The sequence below is a fragment of the Acomys russatus genome, chromosome 26 (assembly GCF_903995435.1).
Source record: "Acomys russatus chromosome 26, mAcoRus1.1, whole genome shotgun sequence".
NCBI classification, from domain to species: Eukaryota; Metazoa; Chordata; class Mammalia; order Rodentia; family Muridae; genus Acomys; species Acomys russatus.
Window position 1 is genome coordinate 34,496,611 of NC_067162.1, and position 27,021 is coordinate 34,523,631.

The 27,021-nt window shown below is 47.8% G+C and overlaps 1 protein-coding gene across 2 annotated transcripts; it reads right to left on the reverse strand.

Moving 5' to 3' along the window:
- Window positions 1–1,428: 1,428 nt before the first annotated feature.
- Marveld3 (MARVEL domain containing 3) lies at window positions 1,429–16,333 on the reverse strand. Of its 2 annotated transcripts, none has more exons than XM_051168755.1 (3): window positions 15,829–16,333; window positions 13,021–13,148; window positions 1,429–2,288 (listed from the first exon to the last, which is right to left on the reverse strand). In XM_051168755.1, exons 1-3 carry the CDS (start codon window positions 16,218–16,220, stop codon window positions 1,651–1,653), a joined length of 1,158 nt encoding a protein of 385 aa, XP_051024712.1. In that variant the 5' UTR covers window positions 16,221–16,333; the 3' UTR covers window positions 1,429–1,650. The 2 variants fall into 2 exon arrangements, with proteins under 2 accessions (XP_051024712.1, XP_051024713.1); XM_051168756.1 differs by lacking the exon at window positions 1,429–2,288 and adding an exon at window positions 6,773–7,540.
- Window positions 16,334–27,021: the final 10,688 nt, after the last annotated feature.

Genomic DNA, 27,021 nt, shown 5'->3' on the forward strand with positions numbered 1-27,021 from the left:
ACATAACGAATCCCATCCAGTTTGCTGGAAGATTTCCACCCTAAACTCTGGACTTTGTGGCAGTGTGATTAGTCACCCATGAACTCCAATCAGAAGAGGAGCCAGCTGGGCACAGGGCTGCGGTCACTTAGGCCAGTCTCCTTTATCCAATGAAAGACCCAAGGTGGCCAGAGGTACAACAGGAAGACCAGGAAGTAACGAGAATGGTGTGTCGGGAGTGTTAGTCTTTCGTTGAAGGGCACACATATGATTTTGGCTACTGTTAAAGTTGCCTTGCTACTCATCACGTCTTAGTGTGGGACACTAGTCAACACTCAGGCCAAGGGTGATTGGTGAAGTAGACATTATATTAACCAGACAATAGATTTCCTTGTGTTTATTTCTCTCTGAGTTCTACTTCATTTCTTAAGATTCCTTCATTTTTATCTTATGTTTGAATGTTTGTCTGCCTGTATGTGTGTGCATAACCTGTGTGCCTGGTGCCCTCAGAGGGCAGAAGGAGATGGTGGATCCCTGCAACTGGAGTTACAGATGGCTGTGAGCTGCCATGTGGGTGCTGGGAACCGAACCTCAGTCCTCTGCAAGAGCACTCTCTCGAGCCCCTATTTCCCCATTTCTTCATGAGGCTGCTTTTGAAGCTTTATTTTGGACAGACCCCACAAGAATCACCGATGTATGTGTGTGAGTGTGAGTGTGCAAATGCCATAGTGTGCACAGGGATCTTAGAGAACAACCGGGGGGGGGGAGTCCATTCTCTTTTTCTACCATGTGGACCCCCCCCCCCCCAGAGATCAGGCTTGGCAGCAGCTGCCCTCACCTGCTGAGCCATCTCTCCAGCCACTGAAGACTTGTATTTAATCTAAAGCTAATTCCAATGGAATCCCCTTCCCACCCCTACCCCAACGCACACACAAACATACTTGGAACAGCATCTCCCTAGGAGCCCAACTTCCCATCTCTGGACAAAGATCGTGGTACCCTCTAATAGCAGAGTCACTCCCTCTGGAAGGGAGAAGCCGTTACTTATTTGAACCCAAGCTCACAACTGCCAAGTACAGTGGTCTGCTGTTGCCCCACGCCCCCCCAAAAAAAGAGATTTAAAGTCGTCTGCACATGAGTGTTTGTCTGCTTGTATATACCTGCAGCATATTAGTTCAGGGCCCTTGGAGTCCAAAAGAGGGCATCAGATCCCCTGCTCCTAGCAGGCTGGAGTTGTGCACCTTTGTGAGCGGACACATGCCTTTACCAGCTAAGCCATCTCTCCAGCCCTGAGAAAGCCTTTCCCTGGTTTCCACGATAGCCATGCACAGCGTGAGGGAGGATCTCTACTGTAGCACTGCATGCTAGCTTCTGATGTGTTCTCAGCTCTCGGAATTTCTCCAACTGATCTCCTACTTAACACTATCACCTTACCACATGGCAAACGCCCTACCTTGATGGCATACCCAGGCTTGCCAGATGGCTCTTTTCAACAAAGACGGTCCCCCCACCCCCTAAGCTTTCACGGGGTGGGCCAACAGACTTAACTGATCTCCTTTTATAACTTAACTCTGCTACGCTGCCTGGGGGAGCTTAAGAAATCAAATATAGGAAATCATGGTTGTGCCCATGTGCTTGTAGGAGAGGAACAAAGGAGGGTTCCAGGTCTCCTTAGAGCGTCCCAGACCACAGGTATTCTGGGACATCGGGGTAGTTTCTGTACTGTTCCTGGCTGTCTTTGTAGAGCTTCTGTTCTCGGTAGGCCCGCAGGGCCAGCACCACGCTGGCAGCATACAAAATCACCAGAAGGCAAGCGAAGGTGGCTGCTGCCCCGTCAGTGCCCGCCAGCTGGCAGTTCATCCAGGTGAGACCCTTGCGGGCGTAGAGTCTCTCTCTGGTTTTACAAGTGTCAGTGGAATTGATGCGCAGTGCTGCGTGCAAGTAAAAGCCAATGCCTACGCAGTAGCCCACGGCGGCCAGAAGGCTGAAGGCGGCCTCCATCAGCAACCACCTTCCGGGCAGCTTCCTTAGACTCTTGGCTCCCTGCAGTAAAACGCCCATAGTGAGGACGCCCAGCCCCAGGGAGACAGCCACGCCTCCGTAGATGAGGGGAGACCGCAGGATCGTGTACTGCTGGTCCAGCTGCCGAACCTGCTCCAGCTCGGTGCCCTCAAAAGGTGAGTAGTAGTTATTCCCGAAGCCGCCGCCGCTGGCAAAGCTGGCACTGAATCCAGCCAGGACAAAGTAGGAGGCCACGATGCACATGAGGACCATACCATTCAAAATCACCTCCACTATCTGCACCACACCTGGGAAAAGAGAGTCCGGTTTAAGCTTGGATCACTTACCAGGTCATGCTAGGGATCTCCTGAATCTGAAGATGACCTGTCTGATTAAGCAACATTCTTGGTTTTGTCTTTTAAAATTTTTTCTTATTTAAAAATTCCTAACACATGTGTGTGTTAGGCAAGTGCTCCACGGGTGGGCTGTACAACCTCTCAGCCTTGTTGTTCTGATTCTAAAACGTTCTTTTAAAAATTCATTGCAGGGTGGGTGGGTGGAGCGACGGCTCAGTGCCAAGAGCACTTGTTGCTTTTGCAGAGAACCTGGGTTGGGTTCCTGGCACCCACGGGGCAACTCGCAACCTCTGTAATTCTGGTTCCAGGGAATCCAATGCCCTCTTCTGACCTCAGCAGGCACCAGGTATGCAAACAGTGCACATGAGAGACCCTCATATACATAAAATAAATATTGCTATAAAAATCAAATGTCAATCTGAAAAACTTGGAGACTTATAATATATATAATTAATATATAATATATATGGCATAGGTAGTTTAAAAAGTTAAACATATGTATATCATCTGGCCCTGTAATTCTCATTGTCCCCTTAGGCATTTACCCTAAAGAAATAAAAAGTTACTTGGTAGTTTGAGGATGAGAGTTTGAGGATGAATAGGAGGCTAGCCTGGGCTACAGAATGAGCGTTAGCCTCAAAATTAAAAAAAAAAGAAAGAAAGAAAAAGAAAAAACGTAGCTGGGTGTGGTGGCGCACGCCTTTAGTCTCAGCACTCGAGAGGCAGAGGCAGGCGGATCGCTGTGAGTTCGAGGCCAGCCTGGTCTACAAAGTGAGTCCAGGATGGCCAAGGCTACACAGAGAAACCCTGTCTCGAAAAACCAAAAAAAGAAAAAAGAAAAAAAGAAAAAACGTTATATCAACACAACAACATGTTCATGAGTCTTTATAGTAGCAGCTTTCTTTGTAAGAGCCAAATGCTGGGAGAATTTAGCCTTGAGCCGTGAATGCATAAGGTGTCGCACCCTTCCCAGGGAATGCCCTACCCAGCAATAAAGAGGGATGGACAGGCCACAACCTGGGTGAGGTTCAAGGTAAATATGAGTGGGAGAAAAAAGTTCTGGCCTCAAAGGGTTCCACAGGGCGTGACTCTACCTGTGGCGCAGCCTCAGAGGGATGGCGCTCTGGAGTGTGGCACACTGGTGGTGGCTGGGGACAGGGGGATGTGGGATGAGAGGAGGAAGGGGATGGGTGTGGCTGTAAAGAGGCAGCATTAGGGGTTTCTGATGGGATGGAGTGATCACAATAATCTAGCTGTGATAAAACTGCACAGAATTTTGCACATAAGAGTGTGTACAGCCCAGGGGATCTGCACAAGCTCATTTGACACACGCTCTGGGAATCTTCACTCAGGCCATCGTGACTGGGAGGCAAAGATTTTACCCACTGAGCCATCCAAATCTGCCATCCAAATCTGCCCTGCACCTTCCTCACCACTCTCTCTTCCCCATAAACATAGCTCACACAACATCAAGCATCTTTTTTTTTTTCTTCTTTTTGGTTTTTCGAGACAGGATTTCTCTGTGTAGCCTTGGCCATCCTGGACTCACTTTGTAGACCAGGCTGGCCTCGAACTCACAGCGATCTGCCTGCCTCTGCCTCCCGAGTGCTGGGATTAAAGGCGTGCACCACCACGCCCGGCTAACATCAAGCATCTTGCTGGTTTTATTTACTGTATGTCAGCGAGATCCCTGGGTCAGTCTGCAGAGTGGCCACATCATTTTGGTTGTATGGGTGGACCTCGTTTGCTCCACCAGGTTCTTAGGAGTTTGGAAGACCTGCAGATCCCACAGGGCAGTGAAAGCCAACAGGTGGACTGAGACTGAACACCTCTTGTCCAAGATCATCTGTCACTGGCTCCTGCTGGAAACTTCAGGCTGCACTTTAGGAAGTTTATTTATGGTCCTCTTGGGGTGCAGAGACAAAGAGGAATGCAGATGAGCACTAAATTTGCATACCAGATTCCAGTATCTGCTCTTTCCCTGCTCACTGAAGTCCTTCTAAGCCTTAGACATTTTATCTGCTGGATGGAGTTAAGGCTTCCAGCCTCCCCACCCCCACTCTCCACCCCCCCCCCCCCCCCCCCCCCCCCCCGCCTCCTCCCCTGCAGGTCTGTGGGAAGGGTCAAGCGGAAGGGAGAACAGTCGGCTTTCTCTAGCTATAACTTCTGCACCTCTTTCCACTGAGGATGGAAATGCATCTGGCCATGGAACGACAGGCGTTTTCTCAGCAGTGTTCCCTAAACACCACATTCTAGCAACTGGTTGCATAGCATTTGTATTATGTTAGGAATAAGGAGTCCGGCAATAGAGAATACAGGAACTTATACCCAGATACCATGCCATTTTATACAGGAGCCCAGAGCACTCTCAGATTTCAGTATCAAAGGGGACTCTGGGTCCAATCCCTGAGGACACGAATACATGACTAAAATTCCTTGGAAAATCATAAATGGATGGCAAGGCGTCTCTGTAATGCTCTAAGGCGGGAGGTGAGTAGCATGGCCTGTGAGGAGAAACGTGGAGAGCTTTGAAAGCATGCTGCTTCCCGGTGATCAGCACAACCACGCACCGTACTAAAGGCGCCATGCCTATCGCTGAGGCACTCGAGGGACAGCAGCCAGCTCTACAATCCCCAGGGGCCGCGAGCTGGGCCCACGTGAATTCCTGAAAAGCCAGGGGACACAGCGCATATGAGGATCTGAGAGTTGAGAGACTGTATTGCCCTAATTTAAAATTCAGCATTAGATTCTAGCTGCCCACTCTTCAGCCAGGCTCTGTAAGTACAGCAAACGATGAACCAGCCCAGAGGCACTGGTGGGGAGCCATGTTGCCTACACTTTTCATTTTCCCCTACCCCAATTTCCCTCCCATCAGCATATAGAACAGTAACAGGGACTCTGATACGAGAGATGGGAAATAGGAGCCTCTTTCCTTCCAGGACACACGGCACACATCTTTTGCCTGAAGTGGATGAAACCAAGGCTTTTATGTCTTCTGCTAGGCCCAATGATATCAGGTTTGTTGAGGGAATGACTGTTGGGCACTATTCTGGGTGCCAGCTAGCCTGACCTGCCTTAGCTAAGCTACTCACGGCAAACGGTCACAAGTGTCTTTAAATAGGCTGCTAATGCACAAAGATAAACATCAGAGAAAAAGGCGCAAGAAAAGACATTGTAATTTATCTCTGAGTTAGGATGGGCTGAATCTCCAGAAAGATGGCGGAGGTCTGTGGAAGCGGACACACGCAGCGCCTTTCAGAGCAAGGCTGCTTTTGTGGTTGACTACGTAACACTAGGCTTAATTCTGTGTCTACTTCTGTCTTTGCACTGTACATAACTGTCCAGAGGACGGGGAAAAAAACCCAAGGCGAGCAAGTCAGTTTGATCTTTTTATTTTGTGAAAATAAAATGAATATGTGCGCTCAACGTATCTACAGAATGAAAAATATAAGCCCCCCCTTTTCTCGCCGAGCAAAACTTCACAGTGTTCAAGAGACTTTCTAGCCATGTGCGACAAGAGGTATGCAATTCTGTCCCTAAGCCCAAAGTTGTCTAAATCATCCAATGGAGTTCAAGTGAATAATGTGTTATGAACATAAAAAACAAAACAAAACAAAAAAAAAACCCTGCCGCCTCCAAATTAAAATTTTTCTTTGGAATGCTTGGATTTGTATCAAGCAAAGAATCAGTTTGGACCAGAATATACCGTAATAGTCCCAAGCCATAATCCCACAGGTAGTCAAGTCCACGAAGTTGTCTGGCCAAAAGAAACATTCTTCTGTTGGGAAAGGGGCTTTGCGTTCTTCTTTTTTGAGCAGATCCTGAATACCAGCTGTGGAGTTGGATTCCTCATACAATGGCACATTTACAAGAGGTACAAATGCTTATTGAGTGCTCGGGGCCACTGGACACTTACAGTAGAATGGTTTCTTTGCTGCTCAGAGATTTTAATCTGCGTCTCCTTTTCTTGCCCCACCCCCTCAAACTGGAGTTTTTTTTTTTCCCCTAGGGAAGCATCCCCCAGTATCCATAAGAGTGCAGGGCCCAGATGCTCAGCGTGGAGATGCCCTGTGCATCGGCTGAAGAGAGCTGAGTTTAAAACAGATTGTTCAGGCTGAGCTGCCTCCTGTCCATGGTTTTTGTGAACCCTGAGGAGAAGTTTCCAGTTCACTTGTCCCTGGCTTAATCATGAAGTTCATTCTGCCTTTCTCCTGTGGGTTCTCGCCTCTTCTAGTTCCTTCATCATTGCTGTTTATCTTGTTTGGAGACAGGATCTTGCTGTGTAGCTCAGGCTAGCCTAGCCTTACAAGTGCTAGGGTTATAGGATTACAAGCCTGTACCACCAAGCATGGCTCCAGCGTTTGGGGTTTGTTGATATACTTTTTGTTAGTTCCACATCCACAGAAGAGTCCGGAAACCAGAGTTAGTTGTCTCAGAGAACACTTTTCTGGGCAACCCGGAGCTAAGCCCATCATACCTACACTGGCTTGGTATTTCGAAAGCATTAGTGAGTTCCACATGAAAGAATTCTTGTGAAAGATGGTGGCTGAAAGTGACTTCTATCACATATATGTGGCAGAACATTCTAGAAGTCTAAAACTCAAGCATTGCTGTTGGCTTCTCCTTCAGCTTCTTGACTTTTCGGTAACCCCTCAAGGCCAGGACAGCTCCCACGGCAAAGACCCCAATGCCCATGGCTGCAAAGACCCCTGCTCCTACGTCTCCGCCATGGACGCCGCAGCTGAAGCCGCTGTAACCTTTGCTCTGGTACAGGGCCTCCCTCTCCTTACACACATCGGAGCTATAGGCAGCAGAGAGGTGTTGGAAGAAGAAGTACAAGGCTGGGATGTAGGCCCCAGCGATGAGCGCATCCATCAAACCCTCAATCACCAGCCACAGTGGACAGTGCCATGGGACCCGCAGGACACCCCCGAGGAGGAGGAGGCAGGAGAAAGTCATGAGGGCTCCGCTGTAGGCCATTGCTGCAGTGACCGTGGGCAGTTTGAGCTGGTAGAAGTGGACATCCAGCTGCTGGGCTTTCTCCCCATCCGCACCACTGAAGCCACTATAAGCCCCTCCATAGTGGTAGTAGTAAATGCCCCCCAGGCTGGTAATGCCCGTGTAGCCCCCTGTGGAACTATACGAGACAGAACTGCAGGCCAAGATCAGCAAGTTCAGCAGAACCTCCAGCATCTGGCAGCAGGCTGCAAGAAAAGGGCGTTACTGTTTCCGAGATGCTGACTTTGACTAGGAGACTCAGCTGGGGGGGAGGGGGCATCCTTCCCAGGCAGCGCAGCCCACTGCTTCCTTGTCCCGCCCACAGCCCACAGCGGGCAGAGTAGGCTGCACAGTTAGCGTTAGGAGGCAGCAGGGACCCACCATCTCTTGAAATCCTATTGATCGAAAAGCAAAGCGTAACACTTAAAAAAGCCTTGCAGGGCATGGCTGTCAGTAAAGTAAGCCTCGAGAGCCCGAGCTTGATCCCCAGCAACAATGTGAAGTAACAGGCATGGTGGCATGTGACTGCTAGCTCATCCCAGCACTTGGGAGGCAGAGGCAGGCAGGTCAGGAGTTCTTGGTCAGCCTTGAGTACATAGTAAATTGAAGACCAGCCTGGACTACATGAGACATGCCCTCTTTAGAAATACACAATATAGCCGGGCGTGGTGGCGCACGCCTTTAATCCCAGCACTCGGGAGGCAGAGGCAGAGGGATCGCTGTGAGTTCGAGGCCAGCCTGGTCTACAAAGCAGAGTCCAGGACAGCCAGGGCTACACAGAGAAACCCTGTCTTGAAAAACAACAAACCCCACAAATCTACCATAGAGATTTATTTTTAATTTTTATTATTTATGTGTGCGGGATGTATGCGCACGTGTGTGCAGGTGCCCCAAAAAGCCAGAAGGAGATGTCCGACGTCCATGGCCTGCAGCTGAGTTCCTGACCTCTGTGAGCCATCTGGTGTGGTGTTGGGTCCTTATCACAGAGCAGCACAGCATTAACCCCATCTCTCCAGCCTCACTTCAGAATGTTAAAAGATGTATAGAGATGACAGTAATAGTTTAAGAATTTTTTGAGGGGGCTGGAGAGATGGCTCAGTGGTTAAGAGCACTGCCTACTCTTCCAAAGGACCTGGGTTCAATTCCCAGCACCCACATGGCAGCTCACAACTGTCTGTAACTCCAAGATCTGACGTCCTCACACCAATGAACATAAATTAAAATTAAATAAAATACTTAAAAAAAAAAAAAAAGAATTTTTTTGAAGCAGTTTTGCCAGGTAGCACAGGCTAGCCTGGAACTCTTAGTCCTCAGCTTCTCAAGTGTGTGCCATCATTCCCGGCGTCATAATGAATTTAACTGCTTCAATGGGACAAAGGGACATTTGGATTTCTCCAGTGCATTACTATGTGACTCTGTGTGTGTGTGTGTGTGTCTGTGTGTGTGTGTCTGTGTCTGTGGTACTAGGGATGGGAACCCAGGGCCTCACATATACTTTACTCCCCTGGCAGAGAAAATGTCCTAGAGGAACAACGGAAGGGCTAGACCCCTCATGGAGTTCCTCCCTCCTGTTAGGCTTCGTAGATCCATGAAAGAACAAACAGGCTGCTCAGATCAAGTGCCTTCCCCATACTGGGTCCCTCCCACAGTGCATGCTCTGACTCAGGCCAAGAACCCCAGACCCATTCAAGTCAGCTGCACTTGAAAATCCTGACATAATCTCACTTCAGACCAGTACTATATTAGGGCATTGCTTATTAAAAAGGAGAGATTGAAAATCCAAATTAGTTTCTTTCCTGATCTCGTTCAGAGGCCACAAGCTAATGCACGCTGGCAGGACGGTCCCTGGGCCCCGCCCTTCTCCCCTTGGCCGGGATGGTTGATAGTGACTGCCAACCTGACTGACCTGACAAGAACCGGGGAGGTTAGGAAAGCAAGCTTCTGAGGGTGTCTCTGGGGTTTGCAGAGAGATTAAAAGCATAAAACGCACCCCTCCTCCCATTAATATGGGCAGCACCAACCAACAGGCTAGAGGCTCTGATGGATCAAAAATGGAAAAGAGGGACAATTGCAGGCCGTCTCTTCCTCCTGCCTCTGTTTCCTGGCCACCAGGAAGTGAGCTGAGCCCAATGATTCTCCTTATCTTTATGGGCTGAACCCGCTGAGGCTTTGACTTTCGATCTCCTCTCCCTGAAGTTTTGCTTTTTTTTTTTTTTTTAATCATAGCAGCATTTCCTGCTATGTGTATGTATAAAAAGCTATGTGACGCAGGCTGCAACAGGATCAACTTCCTCTTCTAAAAGTGTCCCTTTTGAAATGCAAACCCCAAATACTCTCAACAGCTACACCTGAAGGTTCCAAGCGAGCACACCATTGAGAACTTTAGTCCCAACTCAGAGGCTAGGGAGTTCCTCCGTAGGTAATATGCTTGCTGCACATGCATGAGTGTGTAATGTCCAGCCTTTGTCATGTCAGCACTGAGAGGTGAAGATGAGTAATTTTAAGGGCTCGCTCGTTACCCAGTCTAAACCTATTTGCTTGCACACACACACACACACACACACTCTTACACATGCATGCATGGTGTGCACACACACACTGGAGCATACACAGGGGAGGAGGGAGAGTAGGAGAGAACAGTTTCAATTGGGAGAAAAATGAAATCTTTGTTTTATTCTAGCTTGCTTTTTTGAGAAAGTGTCTTTCTATGTAGTGTAAACTTTCCGAACTATGTTGTGTAAACTTCCCTGATACCTGTGATCCTCCCATCTCGGCCTCCCAAGTGCTAGAATTTCAAGTGTGTCCCACCAAGCCCTGCCTATCTGTTTTGTTTTGTGACAGTCTTGCTATGTTGCCTTGGCTGATCTAAATCATGAGACTCAAATGATCCTCCCACCTCAGCCTTGTAAGTAGCCAAGCTGGAGCCTCCATGCCGAATGAAAATGTAAACTTTCAGAGGTACTTTGCAATAATGGCCAGGAGCGATCAGTAAATAGGAACCACTGTGATTTAAGGACTGAGCTTCAAAAGCCAGAGGGTGAAGGACGAAATGGGTGAGGAGAGAGAAGTGTTCCATACACAAATGAACTGAGTTTTACAGCTTTTTTGTTTTGTTTTGTTTTTTAGAGACAGGGTCTCTCTGTGTAGCCTTGCCTGTCCTGGCCTTGCATTGTAGACCAGGCTGACCTCGATCTCACTGGGATCCATCTGCCTCTGTCTCCCGAGTGCGGGGGATTAAAGGCCTACACCACCACACCCGGCGAGATTTACATCTTCTAATCTCCTGAGTCAATGAACAGAACCTACAACTACACAGGACTGGGGTGGGGTCAAGGGAAGCCGCGTGCGCACCAGTCAGAACCGCAGCCACTTTCAATCTGATCTTTAGTTCCAGTCCCTAAAGATGTTTATATCTGAGATTTCTTTCTGGCAAGAGAGAAGTTGGGGCTCATGTCTTTCTGTTGGTGTCACTATACCGCTGAACTTTCTAGCAGCAAAACACATATCAGACTTCAGGGTGTCCCAGGGGGCCACGGAGCAAAAATTTGCCTTGTTTGCTGGGAGGGATTGGGGAGGGGGGATGTGGGAAATGACACGATTTCCCTGACAAAGAAAAAGCCACAAAGGACTCACTCTAACATGGACTTAAAAGGGCATCAGGCTCGTCTTTCCTGTTCTAGCCAGTGCTGATGCAGATGGCTGTGTCTCTCCACACAGTGCCCCTCTGTGCACCTGCATGGGAGCTCTGAACAGCAGCTCCTAACAGTTAGTTTCCGAGCACTGAACCATCTCCAGCCTCTCTGATGCAGGACTTCCATACCCCAGGCTGAAAGTCAAAGAGCCAGAAGCAATCAACCCTAAATCTAGGTGTGTTTTCAGTCAGAAGTCCAGGCCCTGTCCTTTTCCTTTTAGTAAATCAATCTCAGACAGAAAGAAGAGAAAAACCTCTAGGGAGAAACTGTTAGCCAGCCTCTGACTTCTGCTATTTACAGCGTCAAGAGGAGAAAGTTCCACCAGAGAGGCTGGGGCTCTGAGCCTTCACTTAATAGCTGTTATGACCTGGGTAACTTGCTGTGCCTCTCTGAGCCTCAGGAGTTTTTAAGAGGATTAAAGGCATCTGGCAATATGTGTAACCAGCTGATGAAGATCCTACTCAGGAGCCGGGCGTGGTGGCGCATGCCTTTAATCCCAGCACTCGGGAGGCAGAGGCAGGCGGATCGCTGTGAGTTCGAGGCCAGCCTGGTCTACAAAGTGAGTCCAGGATGGCCAAGGCTACATAGAGAAACCCTGTCTTGAAAAACAACAACAACAACAACAACAAAAAAAAAAAAAAAAAAAAAAGATCCTACTCAGGTGACTTGAAGCCCTTTCATCAGTGTTCCTCATAACCTTATAATCACTATTCCGTCGTCATCGTCACCCTGGGACGCATCTTCAGCTGTAGATCTGTGATTCCACCACCCCCACCCCCCATAAGGTTGGGATGTTTCCTCTCTTAGTCATGCGCAGTCACAGCAGACTAAACACAAGCCCGCGCACCAGCAGGTTCACCCTGACAAACCGGATTTTCTTCCTTGCTGTCAAGGCCAGGACCTGGGCTGAGATGAGAAGCGGGGAGGCCAGGCTGGTAGCTGATGACTAACACTAGCTGCAAGTTTTAAATGCTCAATAAGTTGATTTTGTTGTGTTGTGTTGTGTTAAACTTGAGACAGAGTCTCCTATAGCTCAGGTTGGTCTCTGAACTCCTGATCCTCCTATACCCACTGACCACGTGCCAACTGGCCTGTTTTTTATTTATTTTTCGTGTGTGTGTGTGTGTGTGTGTGTGTGTGTGTGTGTGTGTCTGATGTATCAGAGAACAGCTTGGGGAAGTTGGTTTTATCCTTTTACCAAGTAGGTCCTAAGGACTGAACTCAGGTCCTCAGGCTTGGCAGCAGTCACCTTTACCCCCTAGCCATTACACTATTCCCTGACTTTTGTTTTTAATTTTACTTGGTGTGTGAAAGGGTTAAGCAGCTTTGTGACATTTTTGCTTTTCTTTGGTTATGAATGAGATTTTGTTTGTTATTTGAGACAGGGTCTTGCTCTGTTCACCAAGCAGGTCGAGACCTCACAGCAATCCTGCCTCGACTGGGATTGCAGGCACGCACGTCACTATGCTAGGCTGTGAATTCGGTCTTAATGTAAAATCTATTCTTATGGTGCATCTCAGACCATGGAGATTGAAAGCCAGTGACTGGGGTGACTGGGGCGGCGGCTCTCTAAGGAGACTGCCTGCTCCTCTCTGCTTGGTTTGAGGAGGGACTCTGTTATCTGCTGGGGTGACATTTCCTCTGTGGACTCTGAGCTGTGCCAGAAGAGCCTCTGTCCACCACAGGCAGCTCCCAGCATGCTGAAAGTTCCAACAGGGGCCTGAGAGGTGGAAGGTGGTTGACACATGCTGAGAACTAAGCACTTTGGATCAGCTTGGGGACCCTCAGTGCAGTGTTCTGACATTCCTGTATTTTTTTTTTTTTTTTGAGCAAAAATTCTATGTAAACAAGGAAATGAGACTACTAGGAACCCAAGAGGAAAACTGAGCAAGCTTTCAATTCACCGACTCATGCCCCCCGCCCCCAACTTGCCTCTCCTCAAGCCATTTGCAATATAAATGGTCAGGTGGGATCCCCCCTTCCACAAAGCTCACCTCTCCCTGTGCACAGGTATCTGCATTTGTGGCATTCCAGGATCCCCTCAGCTTCGGAAGGGTAATAGTCCTCTTCTTGTCGAGGAGGCCCGGAGTGTGTGGGCACATATCTTTCTGAAGGAAGCTCACTGCAATCAAGGAACACACAGACATGAGGGATGGGCCTGCAACTCAAGGCTTTGCTTAATATTAAGACTTCATTTAAGCCGGGCGTGGTGGCCCACGCCTTTAATCCCAGCACTCGGGAGGCAGAGGCAGGCGGATCGCTGTGAGTTTGAGGCCAGCCTGGTCTACAAAGTGAATCCAGGATGGCCAAGGCTACATAGAGAAACCCTGTCTTGAAAAACCAAAAAAAAAAAAAAAAAAAAAAAAAAAAAAAAAAGACTTCAGTTAGTTTTTAGTATGCAGCCCAGCTTATACTCCTGCCTCGGCTTCCCAAGTGCTAGGTCACAGGTGTGTGCCACCATGCCCACTGGTATTAGAACTCTCAACTTAATAATGAGCTTGGCAAAAAATAAATGAATAAATAAATAAAATAAAATAAAAATAATGAGCTTGGCCTTGAACCCCTGTTCCTCTTACCTCCTAGCATTCCAAGTGCTAGGATTATAGCTACGTACCACCACATCCGGCCATGTTCCTTTTGAGATCTTTCCCTTGGCTACCCCCTGGCACCTTCCATTCCCTTTTCTTCCATTTGTCTAAAATATGCTGGGCTCTGTCTAAGATTCAACAGGAGGCTTTGTTCCAGTTGGTAAACTCGGGGTGGGGGGATGGGGGCGTCTTCCTAGGACATAGAAGCCATCCCATCTCTCTTTGGTTTGAAATCCTTAAGCCTTTCATCAGCGCACAGGAGGCTCTTGTACCTGTGTACACCCACAACCTAGGCTCATGGAAGCAGCAGCAACGGGCTGCCCTTCACCCTCAAGTGCCCCTCTGGGGAGCTGAGGAAGTTGTTTTTCCACTTGAAATGCCTTTTATCTTCCTCTTCTACAGAACTCAGCTCTCGGTCACCTACCGTGGGATCCTGTGGGTGCTCAGAAGGAAGCCTAGGTTCATTCTTTGCAAATCCCCGTTTTTCCTGAGGGGGCTTATTTCACACTGGGCTACAGTTGGCTGTTTTTGCTGCCCTTCCTTCTCCTGCACCAGTTTCTGAACCCTAACAGTAAATTACCACATGCCAGGCCCTGCGTCCCCGCCTTCCAATAAATCCTGAAGAGGAGAGCAGACAGAGAGAGGCTGCCCTTTGCCCTCAAACCACTACATACAAAATGAGCACATGCATTTTTCTTATTCACTTTGGGTTGAAGTGGGGTAACCAGGGCTCTGGTTTAAGGTTTAAAAGGAAGCCTACACATGTACCTCTTGTTTTCTACCTTCTGTGTTTGCAGTTCAAGATGGGTGCAGTCGGGGAAACAATACCTGGTGTGAAAGATTGAAAGAGCACACCAAGTCTGGGTGCGGCTTTTGTAATGCTAGTTGGTCTCAGATAATGTAACATAAACTCCTGATAGCGCTTTCCCTGATAAAGAGAGACTGGAGCCCAAATGATATTGGGCAAGACCATGCCTTGATTGGGACTGCTTAGATCCCACGCGCACACACGTGCACATGCATACACGCCTGTCTCATCCCAGAACCCATTTCTTTGGTTTGGCCATCAGGGGCACACCTCTTTTATTCCACTTACTCTGCGGAGCCTAGTTCGGCATCTGCAGAATTGGACGGCACGCTAACTCTAGGAGGGGGTGTGACCACCGGTGGTCCTCCACTCCATCTCCTTTCACAAAACCTTCCAGGACAGGCTAACTTAGAGGTGAAATCTTCATTCGGGAGGGTGGGGTTTAAACAAGCATAAGACCTACTGGGACTCTAGGTAAGAGAAATACAGGAGATGGGGAAATAGAAGGATCCAGAGGATCTTAGAAACCTACAAGAAGAACATCGTGATGGGTGGATCAGGGCCCAGGGGGCTCTGCTTAAACTATTGCACTAACCAAGGTCAACACAAGTGGTAAATATCGAACCCCTTCTCTGATCTAGCCAATGGACAGGACATTCTCCACAGTTATGTGGAGAGCAGGGACTAACTCTGACATGAACTCTGGAGCCCCATATTTGACAACCTCCCCTTTGTGGAGAGCCCTGGTGGCACTCAAAGAAGGAATAAGCAGGCTACCAAGATGAGACTTCATAGCCTATGACCATATAGTGGGGGAGGAGGTCCCCTCGGTCATAGTCCTAGGGCAGGGGAATGGTGTGAAAGTGGAGGGAGGGAGGAATGGGAGGATACAAGTGATGGGATAACAGTTGAGTTGTAATCTGCATAAATTAAACAAAAAATTAAAAAGACTTGAAAGAAGCTGCTTAGAAGGCCCTTGCTGACAAAGAGGTTACAAATCACTGGAGAACTTCAGGTGGGCTGCAGCGTCTGTCAGGGGCCTTGGCAGGAGGAGCAAGTCCAACTATTAACTCTTTGTTGGGCTAACTTCATTCAGCCCACGACGCCAGCAAACTAGCCTTTGAAAGGTATGGAGGGCTAGCTTGGGAACACGACCTTCTGTGTCTGTCTGTGGCCTTAGCATAATCTTGTGGCCACTTGAGTGGATCTTTGGGCTAGGCCCACCCACCTAGCCTTCTAAAACCATTGCTGTTTCGGTCCTGAAAGTCTCCTTCTTTTCCTAGTTCTAGGAAAACACAGAGTTGGGGGGAGATCGTGGCGTCACGCCCCGAGCGCCGGCTAGGCGCAGGACAGGAACAGGACAGGGTTGAGGCGCAGTCTGGGCCCCCAGCAGGTGCACCCCTCACCTCTCCAACCCGCGGCGTCCGAGGCCCTGCTTCCGCGGCGGTTCCGGGGGCCCCCAGGGCGCGGGCCCGGGGGTCGGGGCTGAGTCCCAACTAGGTACCCAGGGCTCTGGCCGTGCACGGCTTTGCCGGGACTTCTCCCAGGCTCTTTGTTCAGCTGCGCGATGGCCCGCGTCCCTGTGTCTGTCCTGGAGCGGGTCTCGGTCTGTCCTCGGGTCCCGCCCAGCCCGACGGTCCCCGTTTCCTCTGGTGTCACCGTTCCTCTCCCTGTGCCTGTCCCTGTCTCGATCCCGTGGCCGCTCGACGTGGCGGTCTCGGTCCGGGTGTGGACGCCGGTCCCGGTCTCTTTCTCTCGGACGGGCCCGGGGCTCACGAGTCCCCGAAGTATCTTCCATGGCCCGGTTCCTGTCCCCGCCCGGAAACGACCCGAGGGCCACAACCAACCACAAGTTTCCCAGGCAGGTGGCCAAGCTCAAGGAGCGGCTAGCTGGAGCTCACCTGGGCGCGTGCGCACTTGCCTTCGGACGGTCCTGAGAGGTCGCACCTGCCCTTGGCCGCCAGGGGGCGGTCGTGGTGCCAGCAGAGGCGATGAGGGTGAGGGGTAGGAAGTGGGAGGCGGGTTCTTCCTGAAAGCTGTCGGTTCTAGGAGTTATGAGATAAACAAAAGTAAGTGACCCAGAGAGCAGAGGAAGGGATGTGGCCAAATCAGTTCATCTTTTTTTTAAATTTTCGAGACAGGGTTTCTCTGTGTAGCCTTGGCTATCCTGGACTCACTCTGTAGACCAGGCTGGCCTCGAACTCACAGCAATCCGCCTGTCTCTGCCTCCCGAGTGCTGGGATTAAAGGCGTGCGCCACCACGCCCGGCTTAAATCAGTTCATCTTTTAAATGCTGTAGGTCTTACGTAGAGGTATCAGGACGCCAATCATCCATTTATTTACTTTCCTGGTACTGGCTTTTAATCGCAGGGCCTGGCATGTCTAGGTGAGTGTGCTACCACTGAGCTATATCCCCAGTCCCAAACTAAGATCATTAAACCCACTAAGACAGTTCCATGCCCCTGGGCGTGGATTTGAGCCTTCTGATAGAAAGCTCACCACTGGGAGCTGGTAACATTGCTGCTCTAAACTTTGGTGGTGCTACCCCACCCCTATCTGCTGTGACTTAATCTCCCAAATGAAGCCAGCAGTGGCGATTTCCTCTCCATCAACTTACAAAGCTTCTTGGGTTTGCTTCCCCCAGAGTGTACCCATCTATTCAATCATCCATCTTTCCTCTCAATACCCATCCATCCATCCATCCATCCATCCATCCACGTGTCTACCCATCTACCCACCCACCCATCCATCCATCCATCCATCCATCCATCCATTCATGTGTTTATCCATCCATCCATCCATCCATCCATCCATCCATCCATCTATCCACGTGTCTACCCATCTACCCACCTATCCTCTTATCCACCCACCCATCCATCCATCCATCCATTCACATGTTTATCCATCCATCCATCCATCCATCCATCCACGTGTCTACTCATCTACCCACCCATCCTCCTATCCACTCATCCATCCATCTATCCATCCATCCATCCATCCATCCATCCATCCATATCCACCTATCTATCCAGCCACATATCCACCAGCTCACTCATCCAGCCTCTTTCATCCATTGCTCCTCTTCCTCCTCAATGAAGTTATGTTGCCAGTCCATTTATTAGAATAACCTCAAATTTATAAAACTTAAAAAAAAAAAAAGAAATGAAAGAAAAACTATTTTGTTCATACTTGTCAGCCTTTAATTTTTCAAAGTAAGGACATTAAAGAATGAAAACAAAAACAAAAAAGGGGGGCAGGCATGGTGGTGCACGTGGGAGACAGAGGCAAGTGGATCTCTGTGGGCTCGAGGTCAGCCTGGTCTACACAGTGAGTCCAGGACAGCCAAGGCTACACAGAGAAATGGTGTCTCAAAAAACCAAACCAAACCAAAACATCAAGAATAACAACAAACTAAAAATAAGCCACAGAGAACTGGCTTGATAGTGCTTTCATTAAGTGTGCTGGAGCATCGTACTCAGCAGGTGCAGGAAGTGTCTTAGTGAAGTCCCCTTGGACAGAGCTGGGACTCTGGTGAGTGCAAACACTGGACAAAAACATGAAAGGTACTGCTGGAGAATAAATAGGAGGGCTCTGCTCTGTGGAGACAGAGGCACCAGCGACTCAGGGAGCCATTTTTAAATCGTGTTTTTCAAGGTGATGGGGTTCTGAGGAAATGCCCGCTTGGAGACCCACTCTGACCCCTGTCTCCCCACAGATATGAGTCTGGTGACATCCCCTGTGTCTCCCATGCTCACCATGGTGCCTGGGACTGCACATCTACTCCAGCTGGCCAGAGAGATGTCCCTTGGTGGTAGATTCTAAGAAAGGGTCATGGCAGAGCACAGTATCTTTCTTGAGCTTTACATACAGGACTGGCTTGGCATTTCATTTCTCACAGCAGCTCGAAGCATAGCCTTCCATGGTACCATCCATTTAAGAACTAGTGTGTGGACCATGTGTCATGGCCGGTTTTGTGTTGCTGTAACAAAACGCCCAAAGCTTGGCACTTCATGAAGACGATAGGTTCACTCACATCACAGTTCTGAAGGTTTATGAGTGCAGTGCTGGTATCTGCTGCATGAAACATGAAACATAGGGAAGGGACAAGGAAGACAGGCTTGCTCTTTTCACAGCAGCTTGCTCTCCTGTGAACTAATCCACGCCTATGAGACCACTATGTTGGGAGTTGGTCTGGTGCGCTGTGTTTTCAGATACTGAATTCTGTGCCCCGGTTGCATCAGACACGGAGCATTGCCATGTACATTGATTAAGGTTGTGTAAACTTTGCTCCCCAGTTATCTCTGACTGGTTAATAAAGAAGCTGAAGCCGGCCGTGGTGGTGCACGCCTTTAATCCCAGCACTCGGGAGGCTGACGCAGGCGGATCACTGTGAGTTCGAGGCCAGCCTGGTCTACAAAGTGAGTCCAGGATGGCCAAGGCTACACAGAGAAACCCTGTCTCGAAAAACCAAAGGAAAAAAAAAAAAAAAAAGAAGAAGAAGAAGAAGAAGAAGAAGCTGGCCAGCCAGTTACTGGGCAGAGGAGATAGGTAGGCAGAACTCCCACTCCCAGTCTTGGGGACTCAGGTAGGGACCGTGAGGGAGAGGAGGGGAAAGAAGAAAAGATAGAGAAAGGACCTGGTGATTAAGGTCACTGACTTGATGGCACAGAAGCAGCCCAGCCAGGGCTAATATGGCAAGTAACTGGGGGCGTGAGGTTGGGAAAAAGCAAGACTAGCATAAAGGATTAGTATAAATGGATATCTGCCCAGATATGGTACCTAAAGCTTGTTAATAAATCTAGTAGGTAGGTCTCTGTCATGTATTTGGGAGCTGGACTGGGTGAATAGAAAAGGCTCCTGAGGCCAGCCTGGTCTACAGACTGAGTCTAGGACAGCCAAGGCTACACAGAAAAACCTTGTCTCAAAAAAAAAAAAAAAAAAAAAAAAAAAATCAGACAACAACAACAAAACATCGTTTTTACCCGAGCAGAGTTTCTCTGTGTAGCCTAGGCCATCCTGGACTCACTTTGTAGACCAGGCTGCACACACAGGAACTCACAGCGATCCGCCTGCCTCTGCCTCCCGAGTGCTGGGATTAAAGGCGTGCGCCACCACGCCCGGTCCAACAAAATATCTTTACAAATGGTGCCCAATGTATGGACTGTGGGAAGGATTGTAAGCTTTGTCACAGCTGAAAGCTGTCTTGTCGGGCTTTGCCCTTGGACACACCATGGATACCCCCTGAGATTAACCTTGAGATAGACTGGGTGGAGCCATCCTGGGCCTGGAATTCAGGAAGCGGAAGTGGGGCTCCACCTGGACTATTGTGTTTCTAATTGACCCTCAAGGGGAGAGGGAGACCACCCCTTGCACGTGACAGACAGGCAGGCAGAGAGGACAGGGAGAAGCAGCAGGTTCAGACCAGGCTTGAACGCACTTGGATCAGGAAAAGGATCAGTGAACAGGCCGGACCAGCGCACAGACCAGAGACACCTAGGGACCCATCCCGTGGAACGGATACTGAAAGGTTCACTCTTTTTTCCCTTTAACCTTTTTTTCCCTCTTGTGTAAGCTAGCTGGGTTGTATAATAAAGTTTAATTGTTAAGAAACAGAACCAACAATGGACTTTTACAATCCAGGCTTAGAACTTAAGAACTCCCCTTAAGCACTGTCCTAGTGAAATAACAAAGGGCAAGAGACTGGAAACAGGCCGATAACAAAACTTGGGATGTGGTTCCTTTAAAAGGGGGCAAACCATGCCAGGTGGTGGTAGCGCACACCTTTAATCCTAGCACTCTGGAGGCAGGCAGATCTCTGTAAGTCTACAAAGTGAGTCCAGGATAGCCAAAGAAACACAGAGAAACCCTGTCTTGAAAAAACCAAACCAAACCAAACAAAAAAAGGGGGGGGGGGGCAAACCAAAAGCTTCAGTGCACCTCCCAGGTGAGGCTTTTTTAGGAGGCCTTTGAGCTAACTAGACCACCAGGTGCACTTCCAGGCACTGTAGAGGGGCTGAGAAGGAAGCCCGGGCCAGTGGGAAACCAGCGGGTCCATGGAGAGTGCACAGAAGCATGGGTTCTCCCAAGGGCAGCATTGACTGCCAGGCCAGCTGAGCAGCAGGTGGCAGAACTGTAGAGTGTGCGGTAACACACATACACCCACAGACACATGGAGTGGTACAGTGCTGTTGCCAGATCTGGTGGGCAGAGAGCTACCTGACCTGAGGGGTCTGAGTCAGCTGCATTTTATTTCGAGCTCTGAGCTGAGCAACAGAGGAAGACAGCACACAGAAGGAATTGGAGCACAAGGAAACTTCTGACAATGCAAAAGAGGTTTGAAATTATGTTTTAATGCTAAAAATACAAAGAGATTGGGTATGAAAAGCATAGATATAAATAATTTGAACTTGATAAATTGAAAGAAACAAGATAAAGATGAAAATAAAAATAACAGTGCTTTTGGACTCTATGTAATGCTATTTTAAATGGGTCAAAAATAAAAACAAAAGGGAAACAGATGAGTGACCTAACTGAAGCTGACACACTATGGATTATGATTATTATTGTTGGGTTGGGGGGTATCAGAAAGGGCTTCTGGGGGGCCTGGGTTTCCAGGTTGGGCCTCTAGAAGGGCTAGATGGCTGCAGGAAGTTAACTGGCCAGCAGAGGGCAGCGCAGGCTCTGGCTCGGTGCCAGAGCACAACTGTTGGCTTCCACGCCTGCATTCCCATACCTAGATCCTCTGGGTGTAATTTGTTCTAGAACACTGGCCGTTGAAGTCAGCACACAGTTTCCTGACCTTCCCTTAGTTCCTCGGGTGAACTTGTGAAGTCACCCAACCACTCTGCAGCCGAATGCCTTCATTTGCAAGACAGGTGATGGTACCAACTTCATAGGGCTAAATAAATAAATAAATAAAACAATAAAACCCTTCCTCCTTTAAGCTGATTTTGTCACAGGAACAGTAAAGAAACTGAGGTAAGCTTCAAGAGCAGTGTGTGGAGTACATGGGATCACGTTATTCACCTTCCTTCTGGGTCGCTCGTGTTTACAGCACACAGTGGACATAGTTATGACACGGATAAAGCCAGTCCTGCCCTCAGAGCTTGCAAACTCAGCAGAAGGCAGCTAGGACATGCTGAGATGGAAAAGGCAAACATGGGAGACAGGATGAACCCAGAGCAAGCTCCCGGAGCAGGAAGGTGATGAAGAGAGGCTTTGGGGAGATAGAAATCTGTGGGGTTGGGAAAGCCAAGGCAGGGAAGACCATCGAGATGAGGGGGAGTAACAAATAGCTGGTAGGATTGGAGACTTCCGTTTGGAGCATAGTGGTGGAGCAAGAGAGGAAGTGAAAGAAAAGGAGACCAAAAAGCAGGATGGGGCCGGGTCCTAAGAAACCTTCCGTGGCTGGGTATTCGCGATGGTACTATTGTGGCCCGCTGTGCCACAACCTCTACTGTGGCACGGAGGAAACATGTTAGCACTTTAACTCAATCTGCGAATGCTGTTAGTTTTTTTTTTCCTGATTTGAATTTATTGTGCAAATGACCTGTTAGTGCATACCTGACAATATATCAACAAATGTTGGCATATGGGCTTGCATGTCAGGTTTGAGCCTAGAGGCTGAGTGGAGTCATCAGAGATGGCTTTAAAATGTATTAACTATTATTACTGCTATTTGTGTTGTGTATGAGGGTACACACACCCCACTGAACACGTGTGGACGGCAGAGGACAACTTTAGGGTGTCGTGTCTTTCCTTCCACAGTGGGTCCTGGGTATCGAGCTCAGGTCATCAGATTTGTGCTGCAAGTGCATGTAGTCACTGATCCCTCTCTTTTAATGAGGGGAATGCCTTAAACTTGTTATAGGAAAACATCCAGAATATTCTGGAGAGGAAACAAGCTCTAACCCAAACTCTAGTGTTGAGGATGGAGATTGTGAACTTGGGAGCTATAGAGTAAGGAGTGGGTGTGTAAGCAGCACTATGAAATGTTGAAGAAAAACCTCACCTTGGATCAAATACTGAGCGAGTTACACCATTCAGAGTGCTCAAGTACCCAATTGCATTAACCAGGCTAGGGCCATTAAAGAGAAATGTGCAATTCCACATCTCTACCACTAGATGTCGCGCAGGTCTAAGTAAAGTAAACACACTCCGCCATTTCCTTTCCTCCTCAGAGCCATAGTGATAGACTCAGAATTCAGACGTACATGCTATTAGGAAAAATAAGCAAAAATGGACCATGAACTATCAGTGTTAATTAGGTTAATAAATGTCTAGGAAAAGGGAAATCAGGGCCCGTGAGATGGCTTGGCAGGTAAAGGCTCTTGCTGCCAAGCCTGGGGATCTGAGTTTAGTTCTTGGAACTTCTAAAGGAGGAGGAGAGAAATCAACTCTCACAAGCTGTACTCTGACCTTCACACATGTGCTGTGGCAAACGTATGTGCACTCACACAAAATCCCCTTTAAGCATTTGTCTGTATTCGGGGCTTTTCTGGGCCTTCCCAGGTTTCCAAGTGCCCTCTGAGTGTCAGTATCTTCTGTTGGGGTCTGAAAAAAACAAAACAACCCAAGCAACCACAAGAGACCAGCAAAGCAAGATTTTTATTTGAATTAAGCAGCAAAAACTGACCAGTCAGGCACAATAGCACAGACTCGGAGCTCTGGCTTCAGTGAGAGACCACATCTCAAAACAAGGTAGAGAGAGGGAGGAAGACGCCCAGCATTGGCCTCTGGCTCAGCATTCATGTATACACATGCATGCATGGGAGCCACACATGAACAGCTACATATACACACATCAATATTTTATCGTTATTTTAGATTATCAACAACCTTAAAATAGAAATTTCTGAAAGTAGAGAAAACTTGGAGATGAAATTAAAATCACCCATAGAAGACCAGTCATCAATTTACTTTATTCTAAATAATATTAATATTCTTCTCTCAGTATCTGTGACTTCTGATCTGTACACTTGCTATTACGAAAGGGCTCCCAGCTGATGCAAGGTGAAAAAAAAAAAAAAAAACCAATGGTTTATAATTTCCTAAATAGAGCCCTTGGGGTGGTTTTCATGTGTTCTCACTTCCAGCTCTTTCAGTGCCCAGGGGCCACCTGCTGTCACTTACATCAGCCTCAGAGAGGGCAATGTTATCTTAGGATGTGGTGAAGTTTGCAAAACCAAATTAATTTTTAAAAGCAAATCTATGCTTGGCAGTTCCTCCAGCTCAGGGAGAAGTCAACTGCTGCACCAAACAAACACACAAATGCAGTGAGTTTCGAAACTCCCATGCCCAAGGCAGGGTCACCATGACACAGGTGCCAAGACAGACCATCTGGCAAATCAGATCCAGGAACCCCACTTTCTCTGTGTGGAATCTTTTTAGACTTTAGTCCTAGCAAAGGTCTGTCTAAGTTGGCTGCACCAAAGCCTTAAACCAGGTAATAAAAAAAATTGGTTTTTTTGGCTCACAATTCTAGTGGCCCAAAAGTCCAGCAAGCATGGAGCCAGCTCCGGTGAGCCCTCCCCTACCCAGCAACAGAACCACATGGCAGAGAAGCAGAAACAGAAACCAGTGAGAATTGTAGGAATTGTCTTGAGTGTGCCGACCTTATAAGAGGCCTTGCACTAGGCTCCACCTCTTAAAGGCTCCACCCCTCAAAAGCACCACAAAGGAGACCAGATTTCTAGCATATGAGTCATTGGGGAACACATTAAAATGACATCAAGCCAGCAGGGTGGCTTTCCTGGGACTTTAAAAGAAGTTTCCATCTATCTATCTATCTCTTTATCATCTCTATCCCCTCCCTCCCTATGTATCATCTCTGTGTATGTGTGCATGTGTATACTGTGGCACAACTGTGGAAGTCAGAAGAAAACTTGTGGTTGTTCTTTCTTTCCATCACATGTGATTCCCAAGGATTGAACCTAGGCTGTCAGAGTTGGTGGCCAGTGCCTTTACCTGCTGAGATTTTTCTTTTTAAAGACAAGATCTAAAGATATTTTTTTTTTTATTTATTTTTTAAACTTTTTTTTTTAAAGATTTACTTTATTGTTATGTATACACTATTGTCTGCTTGTTTACCTGCAGGCCAGAAGAGGGCACCGGGTTACATTATAGATGGTTGTGAGCCAACATGTGATTGTTGGGAATTGAACTCAGGACCTTTAGAAGAGCAGGTGGTGCTCTTAACCACTGAGCCATCTCTCCAGCCCCTAAAGATATTTTTAAGAGCCAAGATTTTAAAGCTTGTGCCTTAAGTCTTTGTCTCAGAAGTGGTATTAAAAAAAAAAGAAAGATTTATTTATTTATTACATATACAGTGTTCTGCTTGCATGTACACCTGCACACCAGAAGAGGGCACTGGATCTCATTCTATATGGTTGTGAGCCACCATGTGGTTGCTGGGAATTGAACTCAGGACCTTTGGAAAGGCAGCCAGTGCTCTTGACCTCTGAGTCATCTCTCCAGCCCTTAGAAGTGGTATTTTAAGAACAGATTAGGTGGGATGCTCTGAAGGTATTTGTAGACATCCCCCTAGTTAGTGGATAAGGAAACAAAGCAACAGACCCTGGAACTGGAGGAATTTTCTGGTTTCTTCCTGTTTCATCAAACTAACACTTTGCTCCTGAGTACGAGCTGGCTTGTATCTTCTCAGACTTGTACAGTGGAGCCTCAGCTCTCTGAGATCTCACTGGAGTACATGTGGTCACTGATCTAACCTACTTCCCGAGTACTGATGTCCCTTACAAAAAAGGAGGAACTCTGGATGTGCTCATGGTGGGAACTCCATGATAAGATGAAGGCAGAGGCCAGGATGATGCAGGCCCATGCCAAAGAACATCAAGGATGCCAGTGGTAGGAGCCGGAGAGGGGCACAGAACAGGTCCTCCCTCTTTCTCCGGAAGAAACCAAGGCTGGCATCTCAACTTTGAGCGTCTCACCTGGTCCAGGAGATGATGTATTTCTGATGTTTAAGTAGTCAAGTTTTGGAGTGCTTTGCTGTGGTACTCGCAGGAAAGAAAATTCCTAAAAACCAAGGAGTAAGCAGGGGGAGGTCATGGTGGCCTTACTGAGGCTATTCTCATCTCTTCGTCCTTGGTTGATAATTTCATCAGCGCGGGCAAACTAGAAAATTATTGCCTTCCCCGCTGGAGAGCACAGTGATGTAAGGAAAACAAAAACAAAAACAAAACAAAACAATGGTGATCTTAGTACAAACAGAAGAGGCCCATGTTAGATGTACCAAGGGCCAGAGTGGGAAACAGATCAACAGAATTAGCCAGATTTTGACAGAGAAGTTGGGAAATGAGACAGATAGTCATAGTAAGCCTCAATGAACCCATATATGATCGGTGGCCTTAGAAGCCATGTACAGAATCAGCTAGCTATTTGTCCCTGGCTGAATATGAAATTTTGGTAGATCCAGAAGAGTCATAGAGAAGAGAAAGAGAAACAAGTAGGGAACTGTTGACAATGAGGCTTGAAGCAATCTCAAATCTGATGGGCAACATTAATCTATACAACTAAATGTTAAGTAAAACAAAAACCTAGACATGTCATGGTCAAGCTGTTGAAGGCCAGAAATAGTGAGACAAAGCTCGAAAGTTCTAAAGGAAAATGGCATATCAGGTGAAAGGAGCAACAATAAAGTGAACAGCAAACTTTTCAATTGAAACAATAAATGTCGTAAGAAATCGGGGCAACATATTGGGAATACTAAAAAGAAAGTCAAGCAGGAACATGAATCCTACACCTAGCAAAACTAGCCTTTAAAGACGAAAGTGCCTGTCTGTCTGTCTGTCTGCCTGCCTGCCTGCCTGCCTGCCTGCCTGTCTCTTCTCATTTGTTTTGGAACAATCTAACTACATAGTCCAGTCTGGCTTTGAACTCATGATACCTCTGCCTCAGTAATTACAGGCAGGTACTAACATACCTAACGATTAAGATGTTTTTGCTAGCAATTTTGCCTTACAAGAAATATAACAGAGCCGGGCGTGGTGGCGCACGCCTTTAATCCCAGCACTCGGGAGGCAGAGGCAGGCGGATCGCTGTGAGTTCGAGGCCAGCCTGGTCTACAAAGTGAGTCCAGGATGGCCAAGGCTACACAGAGAAACCCTGTCTCGAAAAACCAAAAAAAAAAAAAAAAAAAAAAAAAAAAAAAAAAAAAAAAAAAAAAAAGAAATATAACAGTAAACACTTCAGAAGGAAAGGAAATTGCCAGTTGGATGCAGTGGTATATGCTTGTAGTCCCACCTACCTAGGAACACAGAAGGTCAAGGCCAGCCTGGCAAACATAAGGAGACATTATCTCATAAAAACAAAAGGTTTTGACTTCTCTGTATTCATTCTTTCTTCTTGGTCTCCACTTCCCCAAGACCCGGACATCACTGAGACCGCTTAATGAGAGATGGAGGAACTGTAGTGTCATGAGTTGACTATGAAATGTCTCCCACCTGGTCAAGCATTGTATACGGGATCTCCAAGTGATGGTGCTTCTGTGAGAAGTTCTAGAAACTTCAGGAGATTGGAGGAAGTAGGTATGTAAGGGATTCAAATCACTTCCTCTCTCTCTATTTTCCCCATCATAAGGT